Here is a 12,581-nt window from a genome sequence, read left to right on the forward strand (position 1 = left end):
CGGTGTTATTAAATCCAATGACCAATGCTATTGATCAAAACGCCACTAGATAATTGCACGCACCACCCCCTTTTATGCTAATAAGCTGCAAAGGGCCGGGGCAGCACCCTGGCTGTAGCTCCTGCAAATTGATTGGGGCTTGAACACAAACGTCAGCAGACGGATGCATTATCAGTGCAAGTGATTGGCTTGGTGTTATGTCAATTACAGGCGCGCCCCGCCGCTGTATTAAAACCGTGAGCCTGCGAAGTTTCGGGCCCGGAAGCCGGATCGTTAGCTCATTCGTGGAGTTGTTGGCCCCGTGTCATGAAGTTGGTAACGTTTTTGTTCCTGGTCGGGTCCTGTCGGTTCGGGCTCTGCGCCAGGAATAATATCGTGCTGATACTAACGGATGATCAGGATGTGGAACTGGGAGGAATGGTAGGTGGTGGCAACTTTGTATTGACGGTAATTGTAAAACTACAGTTGCTTCAATTAACTTGATGCCCTCCCACTACTCGCTTCCAGTCTGCATCTGAGCAGGTTTCGTAATTCTTAGAGCTTGCAGCGTGAACTTTATACTTGTCTCTCTTGTGAGAAAGTTGGTCAACTTTACGGTTAGTATTGAAATTCTTTGGGTTGCATCCCTGACGCATCAATTACCTTGACACAGGCAGCCTCGCCATGAATCTCCAGCATATTGTCGTTGAACTTGTTTGTATCCCTGTGGTAACTTTCACCAGCTTTCAAACCTTCCCACTATCTAATTAATATGCAGACTGGGAAATTCTCTTTGGGCAGCTTGGGGGGGGTGGGGGGGGGGTGGGGGGAGGTGAGCGGAGAAGTAAAATGTTAAAGTAAGAGTAAGCTTACAGTTTAGAAGGGACGGACAGAGCTGGATGGCATTGGTACAATAGTTGGCTCAGCAGGCTGAGAGGTAGAATCAATGTGGAGAGAGCCAAGGAGTGCATAGGCCAGAAGACTTAGAATTATGCCATTGAATCTGCACTGCCATTCCATCATGGCTGATAGCCCCATTCTCATGCCTTATCTGTGACCTTTAACCCCCTTACTAGTCAAAAGCTACCAAACTCTGCTTTAAATATACCAAATGACTTGACCTCCACTGCAATCTGTAGCAATGGATTCCTCCGATTTGCAGCCCGAGGGTTGTCCTTGTTTTCTAAGGCAGTGTGCGCAGCTCCTAGTCTCCCAAACTACAGGAAACCTCCCCTCCACATCCACCGTGTAGACCTTTCGATACTTGATAGATTTCGATGAGATCCCCCTTGTTCTTCCAAACTGCAGCCAGTATCGGCCCAGGGCAATCAAACTTTGCCCTTCCATTCCTGGGCTGATTCTCGACAACCTCCTGGACCCTCTCCGAGAGCAGCACAAGGGCCCTAAGCTGCCTGCAATACTGAGTGAAGTGCCTCAGCATTACATCCTTGCTTTTAAATTCTAGTCCTCTTGAAATGAATGCTCGCATTGCATTTGCCTTCCTCGCCTCTGACTCAACGTTTAGAGAATCCTGCGGCAGGACTCCCAGGTCCCTTTGCAGCTGATTCATGAATTTTTGCCCTGCTTTGAAAGTAGTCTACACCTTTATTCCTTCTACCAAAGTGCATGGCCATATACTTCCCTGCACCATATTCCATCTGCCACTTTTTTGCCCATTTTCATCTCATGTCAACTTCCTGCTTCCTCAGCACTATCTGCCCTTCCATCTATCTTTGTACCATCTGGAAATTTGGTAACAGAGCCATCAATTCAAATCACTGATTGAATTCACTTTATTTCTTACATCCTTCATACACATGAGGATTAAAAATCTTTGTTGCATCTGTCTAAATGTGCAATTCATAGTAATTTATGATAGTATGTACAACAGGACAGTCAATATAACATAGAATTACAAAGAAATTCTTGTTATCAGCAAGAATTGATGGCCTGGTGGAAGAAGCTGTCCCGGAACCTGTTGGCCTTGGCTTTTATGCGGCGGTACTGTTTCCCAGGTGGTAGCAGGTGGAACGGTTTGTGGTTGGGGTCACTCGGACCCCCAATGATCCTTCGGGCCCTGTTTACACACCTGTCTTTGTAAATATCTTGAATAGTGGGAAGTTCACGTCTACAGATGTGCTGGGCTGTTCACACCACTCTCTGCAGAGTCCTGCGACTGAGGGAAGTACAGTTCCCATACCAGGCAGTGATGCAGCCTGTCAAGATGCTCCTAATTGCTCCTCTGTAGAAAGTTTTTTGGGATTTGGGGGCCCATACCAAACTTTAACTGTTTGAGGTGAAAGAGGCGCTGTTGTGCATTTTTCACCATACAGCTGGTATGTACAAACCACATGAAATCCTTGGTGATGTTTATGCCGAGGAACTTGAAGCTGTTCACCCTCTTAGCCCCAGATGTGTAATATGAAAAGAACTGGAGCCAACACCAACTACTTGTGTCATTCATTCTTTGGGGCACTCCTCGAAGAAAAAGAATTCCAGAATGTATATTGGATATATTTCTCTGACATTAAATGTACCTGTTGAAACTAATTACTGGAAGCCAACCAGAAAAGGTTCCCTTTATTTGCCACTCTGCCTCCGGCTAGTCAGCTAATCTTCTATCCGTGCCCTTCTTGTAATACCCCAGCCTCTTGTTAAGCGGCCTGATGCACAGCACTTTGTCAAAGGCCCTCTGGAAATCCAAGTAAGTGACGTTCACCGACTCTCCTTTGTCTATCCCGCCTGTTATTTCCTCAAAGAATTGTAACAGTTGTTAGGCAGAGAAAACACTAGTATTTCTCTATAGGCCTCTGAATGTAGTGCAAGTCAGGGATTCTGATATAAATAAGGAAAACTGTTTAGGCCAGGGGTCGACAACCCACAGCTCCGGAGCCGCATGCGACTCTTTCATCTCTGTGCTGCGGCTCCCTGTGGCTTTGGAAAATAAATGATGAGTATTTAATTAAAATGTATTTTATGTTAGTTTGTTAGTTTTTGAAATGTAATTCTAAATTTGAAGATTATGGTGATCTTGTACAATCTAAATAAAACGTTGTGGCGACCCATTTCCTGGCACATCCGAACCGGCTCACAATTTGCCAGCGTTCCGGCTAAGGGTGATAGCCTACAGGGGTTTGTGAGTACGTGTCTTTTGGAGCATCCGCGCCCACGGGGGGGCAGGTTGAGAGAGGCTTAAAAGCAAGGCTGTGTAGTTCGAGGAAAGTTATCTTTGACTGCAGTTTACCCACTCTGTGTCGTTATTTTAGCGCTGCGTGTAGCACACCACTACAACGTGTTTTTATCGCTATTAATATACGTCACCACTGCCAATGCCTGACACCCGCCAGTGCGCGATTTCTTTTAATTTTTCGATCCAAGGTAGGCTAACGATGTAGTAACCTTCAACCCAACGTCTTTTTTTTGGAGTTCAAAATGTTTTTGTTGCATGCAGAAATGTAATTTCGTTTGCTCTGCAGGAGTTCATCGATTTCATAAATGCAACACATTATAGTTTGTTTATACATAGCATAAAGGCAAAAAAAAACGTTGTATGCTGTGTTATTTCATTTTAAATGTCAAACGGGTTTTGTGGCTCCCAGTGTTTTCTTTTCTGTTGGAAGCGGGTCTATATGGCTCTTTCAGTGGTAAAGGTTGCCGACCCCTGGTTTAGGCTAATAATGATGGTAGGTTGGAGAAATGGCATTAAGGAATATGACAGTGGATCATACTCCACCCAACATGTATCAAATATGCATTTCTTCTTGTCACAGTAGAAAAAGACCAGCCGTAGATCATGGGTGAAAAAATAGTGTTAAGTGTAAATGAGGTTTTGGGCGGTTGCAGGAAAATGCATTAGACCCAGTGATGCACCGGAGATTGTAGATGCTGGAATCTGGAGAACAACCAATCTGTTGGGCGGCTGAGTGCATTGAGCAGCACTGGAGGGTTGACCAAGAAATTAATAAAGCAAGGTGGAGTAAAATGGCTAGAAACTTCCAGTGCGTCCACAGGTATGTGAAAAGGATAAGATCTATAAATGTGAGATACAAAAATTTACTAAGAAATATTAAAAATACCTATATGAAAGAAGACGGAAAATGCCCGGAAATGGAGAGGCCTAGCGGATTGACGAAATAAGTGTTTGTCCAAAATGTTATAGATTCTGGAATGTTTGGACAGACTGCAGAGTTGCAAATGCGATGGATATATTTAGACAATGGGGGGGGGGTAATAAGACAGTAAAGAGGGAAGAACTGATTTCTTGGCTGAAATGGGTATTTGGGGGTGATACTGGAAGGTAATGAAAGAGGGTGTCAAGATGTGAGAAGAACAGCAATGTGAGTCAACGGGGATTTGTGAATATTGGTTGCCTTGTCTATGGGATTTGTTGGGCAGTTGAGAGGGAATGGGTGCAGTTTGGACCATTGATTTGCTTTTGGTAAGGATTTGCAAAAGCTAGTGCCAAGTTTTGAGCAAAAGGAATTGGGCATTGGGGCAATTCACTGGTGTGTATTGAGAGTTAGATCGAATGAAGGCGACCTTCTCATGCAGGCAGATTGCTATCACAGAGTTAGTGCTGGGACTCAGCTAGTCGGTCTTTACTGACAGCTTGGCTGAGGAGGTCCCTGGTAACATTGAGTGGGAGTGGTGATGAGGATGCAAAGGGCCTTCAAGGGGAGAGGGTCCAACTGAGTGAATGGGAGCAACGTGGCAAATGGAGGACAAGGTGGTACAAGAGGCTATTCACTTCAGTAGAAAGAAAGAAATCGATTCTTGTGGTGAGTTTGGAAAACACCAGTGTTCTAATGAACCTGGCAGTCCTTGTATGAGTCACGGCTAACGTGCTCATGATGTAGGGAAGTAGAAAGGCAAATAGTACCTTGCTTTAGCGCACACGAAATGCTGGAGGAACTCAGCAAGTCTGGTAGTATCAATGGAGATGAATGTAAGCAGATGAAATTTCAGGCCGAGACCCTTCATTCGTCATTCTTGGCGAAAGGTCTAGGCCCGAAATATGGATTGTCTATTCCTCTCCACAGATGCTGCTTGACCTACTGAGTTCCACCACCACCAGCATTTTGTGTGTTGCTCTGGATTTCCAGCATCTGCAGAATCTCAGATGTGGGAGGCATGCTTTCTCAGGGTGAAGTGTCTAAGCTGGGAACATGCCTCTTGAAATATTAGGTATAGGAGCAGATTGGGCCTTCTGGCCTATCGAGTCAGCTCTGTCATTTTTCCCTCTCAGTCCCAATCTTCTGCCTTCTTCCCCCCCATATCCCTTCATGCCCTGACTAATCAAGGGTTCTATCAACCTCTGCCTTAAATATACTTAATGACTTGGCCTCCACAGCCTCCTGTAGCAACGAATTCCACAGTTTCACCACCCTTTGGCTCAAAAAATTCCTCCTCGTCTCTGTTCTAAAAGGACACCCCTCTGTTCTGAGGCTGTGCCTACTGGCCTTGACTCCCCCACTGTAGGAAACATCCCTTCTACATCCGCTTGGGCAAGTTATCTTCACATAGGAGTGAACCCTTGGAAATGTTTACTTGAGAGGCCTGTGGAAACAGATTTTTAAAACTGATATATTTATGGATGTTAAGGGGATTTGGGGATAGTGCGGGGAAATGGCACCACACCACTAGGTCCAGGAACAGTTATTACCCTTCAACTATTGGACACACCTCAAACTGATTTCACAAGATTTTATTATTATGTGTTTGTATTTGTGTGGTTTGTCTTCTTGAATGTTGGTTTTTGTTTGCGTGTATCTTCATGTTGATTCTTTTGTTCCTTTATCTACAGAGTATGCCTGTAAGTGAATCTCACGGTAGTATTTGGTGGCATCTGTGTACTTTGATAATAAATTTACTTTGTATTTTGAACTTCGAAGTAGGAGGTAGGCCATGAGCACTTTGATTGGAGGAGCGGGCTTGAGGTGCGCATTGGCCCGCGGGTGTTCTTGCTCGTGTCTTGTGAACTAACCGGTCAAGTTGTCTCTGCTGTCCGGTGCTTTCTTTTTCACTTGTCTCCCTGTGGTTAACCACAGCCCCATCCTAGGGTCTTTTCCCTCCGAGTGCACCTGATGCAGAGTTCAGGTGTGTGTAACATCTGTAATGTGTCAGTAAAGTTCAATGGTGTGAACAGCTTTATATGGTGACTGGGTGTTATCACTCTATGTAAGTGAAGCAGTTTTACAGATTTTTTTAAAAAAATGCATGAACATCTGATTCCTAAATGGACTTTGAACCCATGACACACAGAAAATGCTGGAGAGGCTCCACAGGCCAGGTAACAAAGTACAATCAATGTTTCAGGCTGAAATCGCTCTCACTGTTTTTGCGCTATTTTTAATTTAACTATTTAATATACATGCGTTTTCCCCTATATCATGTATTGCTTTGTATTGCTGCCATTAAATTAATAAATTTCATGACATATGCCGATGATATTAAACCTAATTCCGAATTTGGCTTTACAACAGGTTGTACCTTCTCTGCTCTTTGCCCCTTAAATTCTGACCTAAATCAAGTAAGTACACTAAGGAAATGCTTCCCAGTGCAAATTTTGTACATTCCAAATTATTTAAAGCATTGGGATCTAATAGCGAGTTTACTGAACTGAGTCCCAGAAACCCTTGCACCCTCGCAATAATATGGGGCAATAAAACAATGAACCATGCAATAGTTATCAAATCATGTGATGCTGACCAGAAACAATTTGCTTGTAGATCTGAAAACGGTCTTGTGAGTGTCCATGAACTCTCGAGGCCAGGCACACTCCGTCTTACAGTTTCATTTCCCATTCGTAGCTTAAGGTTTTCTTTTGGAAATTCTGTTCAGAAATATCTTTACGGAAATCATCTGCTGCTGGAGCAAGTGAAGCACTGGCCTTATGATGTGTTGTCATGTGGTCCAGCCCAACTTCTCCTTCAGATGGTGTCATGAGTTTGAACAACATCATGACAGTTTGTCAATTTGAGCCCTGACAAAGGGTCTCGGCCCGAAACGTCGACAGCACTTCTCCCTATAGATGCTGCCTGGCCTGCTGTGTTCCACCAACATTTTGTGTGTGTTGCTTGAATTTCCAGCATCTGCAGATTTCCTCGTGTTTGCCCTGCAGAATATCACTAGTCACAGGCTGCCACCAAGAAAAGGGGCCCCTTTATTCCTACTCTTTACCTCATATCAACCAACCAATCTTCCATCTATGCTAGAATCTTTCCTGTAGTATCATGGGCTCCTTGCTTAGCAGCCTCATTTGCGCACCTTGTCAAAGGCCTTGTGAAAATCCAAGTAAACCTCTCCTTTGTCTTTCTTGCCTGTTATTTTCTCAAAGAATTCCAACAGATTTTAGGTAAAATTTCCCCTGAAGGAAGCCATGTCTACTTTGGACTATTTTATCATGTGCCCCAAGTACCCCAAAACCTCATCCTTGATAATAGGCTCCAATATCTTCTCAACCACTGACATCAGGCTTTCTGGCCATCATTTACCTCCCTCCCTTCTTAAATAGTGGAGTCATATTTTGGGTCTGGAAAATTACAAATATTGACTGTCCATTTCCCTCCTGTGCCTGACCTGCAGAGCTCTTCCAGTACCTTTGTGCGTATAGCAGTTTACTGTGGGATTACATTGATGACTTGCCAGTGGGAGAAACTTCTCGTTATTCACAAAGTTGTAGATCTATCCAGCATAGAAGTGAGCCCAGCTCATCCATGCTGATTATGATGCCCAGTGAGCTAGTTCCATCTGCCTGCATTTGGCCCATAGCTTCTAAACATCTCCTACACAAGTACCTATCCAGATGGCTTTTAAATGTTGCTAATGTGCTTGCCTCGGCCACCATTTCTGGCAGCTCATTCCGAATATGCACCACCTTTTGCATGAAGAAGCTGCCCCCCCCCCCCGCCCACCTTTTTATAATCTCTCACTTCTAATCTTAAGGCAATGCTGTCTTGTTTTTGGTATCCTCTTCTTGGAGACAAGACTTTGTGCTTTCATCCTGTCTATGCCCCTTGTGATCTTGTATACCTCCCATCAGATCACTTCTCAATCTCTTATGTTCCAGGGAATGAAGTTTTACTCTACGCAACCTTGTCTTGTATCTCCGGTCCCAAGTCCAGGTTACACCTTGGTAATTAATTCCTGCACTCTTTCTAGTTTAGTAACATGAAAAAAGTTCAAAACTTTGAACAATTGTACTTCCCCATCTTCAGTGACTTTTGAGTAAGTCATCCAATCTCTTCACATGTAGCTTTTCCACAAGTCCTCCTGGACCTTGATGCCTTTTCTAAAGTGGATTGCCCTGAATTTGTCAAGATTTTCCAACTGAGGCCCAACTAAAATAACAATGAAATTGTGATGGGTAATATGGGTGTTAAAATATCTATATTTATTTGGTGTCAAATAAAATGAACTGTTTTTGGCTGTATTTTGAGAGGGTGGTGTTGGGTGTGGTTATTGAGCCGCCCTTGCTGGCTGCGCCAAGATAAGGACATGTCCATTTCTACCACTTCTGGAGAACACGTATATGTTAGAGGTGCTACATTGACTATCCACCCATCCATTCCCTTATCCTCTTCAGTAAGCCTTGAATGTACCAGGATGTATATCACTTTTCCTCTCCTGATGATCCTTCTGGGAAAACCCTGATGTTTGCATCAAGAACTCTGGGACAAATGGGTTGACCTCTCAATGTTGCTTTCAGGTGCCTTCCTGTTTTCAGCAGGAATGCTGTTAAGTGATGGGGACCAGGCTAAGGATTGTCTGGGAGCCTTTCCCAGCCAGATCCTTCCTGTGGATGTATCACCCCCCCCCCCCCTCACCCCATGTGAGAGAAGCCTTGGGGAAGAGAAGGACAGATGGGTGATTTGCTAAGAGAGTATGGAGGCAGAGGGCTCCTTGAGACCCACACCAAGGTGGGCATAAAGGTCATCAACTTGGTGAAAGACTCCCTTTGGTTTGTCCGAAATTTGCTGGTCTTCCAGCATGGCAAGATGTCCATAAGGAAACGCTGCTGGCTGCCACCTTCCAGGCTGCAGGAGTAGATGCTGGGAGATGTGCTGAAGCTTAGGTCAACCGTTGCAAAGGTTCTGTGGAGAAGAACAACGGCCTGGGCTCCGTCTGCTACTGCAAATGGAAGGGCCGAGTGGGGTGGGGAAGCCCCTCAAATATTCTCATCCTAGACAGCCACATGAGTGACAATAGTTTCTTTTCTTAAAAAAAGTTAACACTACTGAATGTAATGGCCATGAATGTAAAAGGTTTTGCACCTTTTATTATGAACAAAATTTATCTTAATTTTACAAAACGCAGTGACATAAGGCCATTGTAACTGTCCCTATTGTGTTCTTTTCCCTTGCCTACTACTGGGGCAGGGTGGGGGAGAAAGAACACTTCAGAAGGTCTTGAGGATGGATGAATGTTAAATGCAAACTAAATGCTGTCTGTAACACACACAGTCCTCGCAGAACTTAACAGGTCAGGCACATTGTATAGAAGGATGTGAACAGTCAAAACGTCTTGAGCAGAGACCATAGAACATTACAGCATGGAAACAGGCCTTTTGGCCCTTCTTGGCTGTGCCGAACCATTTTTCTGCCTAGTCCCACTGACCTGCACCTGGCCCATATCCCTCCATACCCCTCTCATCCATGTACCTGTCCAAGTTTTTCTTAAATGTCAAAAGTGAGCCCGCATTTACCACTTCATCTGGCAGCTCATTCCACACTCCCACCACTCTCTGTGTGAAGAAGCCCCCCCCCAATGTTCCCTTTAAACTTTTCCCCCTTCACCCTTAACCTATGTTCTGTTTTTTCTCCCCTAGCCTCAGTGGAAAAAGCCTGCTTGCATTCACTCTATCTATACCCATCATAATTTTATATACCTCCATCAAATCTCCCCTCATTCTTCTACACTCCAGGGAACAAACCTATTCAACCTTTCTCTGTAACTCAGTTTCTCAAGTCCTGGCAACATCCTTGTAAATCTTCTCTGCACTCTTTCAACCTTATTAGTATCCTTCCTGTAATTCGGTGACCAAAACTGCACACAATTTTCACCTTTCTCAAAACCTCGAATATTCACTTTTGTCCACAGATGCTGCTTGAGCTGCTGAGATCCTCCAGCATTTTGTGTTACTGAAGATTTCCAGCATCTTTAAGATTGGATTCCGTTACCCGGGAACAAATATTATCTCTGCTCTGTGGTGCTGACCTTTTTTGCATAGAGCCCTGATTCACGCAGTTACTTTTTCAGACAGCATCCTATTGTGAGGTGCATTGATATTAAAGTCCCACATCTACAAGGGGCTTAAATGTGGCCTCCACTGCAACAATTCTCAACTTTTGTCTCGAGTGGGTCCCAGTTTAGAACATTGTAAAGTTTGTACTTGTGCAATGTCACTTACTGTATTGTGTGTCACTGTTTCAGACTCCCATGAAGAAGACTCGAGCTTTAATTGGTGATGCAGGAGCTACCTTCACTAATGCAGTAAGTATAACTAGTTTTTACAGTACATGTCACAACTTGGTTAACACCATGCACTGACACTGTGAATCACAGGAACTTAACTTCTGCTTGGATCTAGAATGGTGCTGAGTGTTGCATGCTGAAGTGTTACTGGTCAGCAACTGTAAACCGTGATGGGGATAGCAGTGGAAACTATACGCTTTCCCACTGTACTATTTACAGCTTGCTGGAACAAGCTCATTGCTTAAATACTGTTCGCTCCCTTGCACACTGACAGTTTCCAACATCATTTGTGAAGAAGGAAACAGTTTAACATTTCGGCTTCTTTCATCTGAGCTGAGAAGGAGACAAAACCAGTGGCAGAGGAGGAGTTTGGGATCTAGGTGTCCATCCATCTGTTCCTACTGCAGCTTCTGGAGGGGTCATTGCATGAGAGTGGGGGGGGGCAACAAAAATGGCAGATACCCTGAGGGGAGGTTCTGTCATGTGGGGAAGGTCACAGGTGGAGGAGGAGTTGAAGGATGGGCTTTTGGCTGGTCTATTCCTCCAAAAGTTCAAATGAGTCCTATCTATGTGCTTCCTCACAGTCTGAGCTCAAAGTTTCAAAGCTTTGCTCATCCTGCCCTGTTGTCTCCTTTACATTGAAAATGTTCACCTCAAACTCCGTTAGAAATCAACAAACTTAAAATATGAGCTCTGAGTCACTAAGTCTTTGCAGTTATCAGTTATTGTTGGAGCACAGTACACCTCGTCTCCATCAAGGTGTTGCTTTCACAATACAACAGTTCCACGCTGATCATTGGTATGAGACTGGTCGCGAATAGGATATGTGCCAGTGCTGTCTCTGCTTTTGACTCGTACTCACACCGAGCCCCATTTGTTCTGTTTCAGTTTACTGTCACCCCACTTTGTTGCCCAAGTCGCAGTGCGATTCTAACTGGGAAGTATCCCCACAACAACCTGGTGCGGAACAACTCGCTGAGTGGAAACTGCAGCAGCGTGAAATGGCAGAAAGTCATGGAGCCACATGCTTTCCCTGTCTACCTGAAGCAAAGTGGATACCAGACTTTCTATGCAGGCAAATACCTCAATCAGGTACGATGGTCTGTCAGTCACGGGCCTGTCAACAACATGAATGTTGGGAGGTTGCGTTGTTAAATTTCAATCCGATTTGGGAGAAAGGATCTCAGCACTGCTTTGTAAAATTATGGGCTGATGTTCCACTTTAGCCACTTGTGCACAAAAAATCAAGCCTGTTCTCATTTGCAGTATTAAGAGTGCTGCTTTGTCATTCAATAGGGTATTAAAAACCAGTCTAGTGCCACTACTGTGGGTATATACTTAAAAAAAATAGCACTCTTTTTTTGCTTTATGGAAAAGAAGGGAAGTTATTCTTGATCTTGTGGCTGATGTTCAATGTGTGTGTGTTTTTTTTTAAATCTTGGATCTTACTAAATGTAGGCTGGCAGTGTATATTTGCTGAATTACGGCAGCTACACTTTTAAAAAGTTCTTAATTGAACTTTGCATTTATCGTATATTAAAAAGAAATAGTTTTGTATTCTAGATTGGGCTTGGCTGTGACCCAACTGCTCTCCCTGGTGGGATGGGGTGCTTGCTAGTTAAAGCACAACTGTCCACGTGTATTACTGTCAGTGGGAGTCATGGCAGTGAACAGTCTCTGTTCCCCTACACTTGGGGGTGGGGGGGGGGGTTGGGGGAATGTCTGCGTCCAATGGCTGCCGCTGAACCAGCATGCACGTGGGTGTTGGGTGAGAATGAAATTGCTTGCTCTGAGTAACTTCCTTTAATCCAGCCTTCTAGTCGCTGACGCAAGATTTAAGATAGTTTAACATTTCCAGAACACAAGCATAAACACGAAAGATTGTCATTATTCTGGGTCCGAAGCAGCGCAAAAAATCTATGAAGATAAAGAACACAATAATTAAAAAAGCGCAATAGATATAAACATGTAGGATGGTCTTTCTTTTCTCTGGTTGATTGTACGTCTATAAAGTGATGCTAGGCACAGGGGAGTCTGTACATAGGTTGACAGACAGGAAATGATAAAGTGATGGTGGTTGTGGGTGTGGAGGGGTGGGTTATGGGTAGAGGTGTTGGCCAGCTTCACAG

The 12,581-nt window shown here is 44.2% G+C and overlaps 1 protein-coding gene across 1 annotated transcript in view; it reads left to right on the top strand.

The window, feature by feature from the left end:
- The first annotated feature begins 238 nt into the window (after positions 1–238).
- Positions 239–12,581, top strand: part of gnsb (glucosamine (N-acetyl)-6-sulfatase (Sanfilippo disease IIID), b) — a 41,569-nt gene continuing 29,226 nt past the window's right edge. The window contains exons 1-3 of the mRNA XM_059966628.1: positions 239–420; positions 10,411–10,470; positions 11,341–11,544. Coding sequence (XP_059822611.1) covers positions 307–420; positions 10,411–10,470; positions 11,341–11,544 — 378 coding nt within the window. The 5' untranslated portion in view covers positions 239–306. The remainder of the gene's footprint in view (positions 421–10,410; positions 10,471–11,340; positions 11,545–12,581) is intronic.

The sequence above is a fragment of the Hypanus sabinus genome, chromosome 1 (genome assembly GCF_030144855.1).
Source record: "Hypanus sabinus isolate sHypSab1 chromosome 1, sHypSab1.hap1, whole genome shotgun sequence".
Lineage (NCBI taxonomy): Eukaryota > Metazoa > Chordata > Chondrichthyes > Myliobatiformes > Dasyatidae > Hypanus > Hypanus sabinus.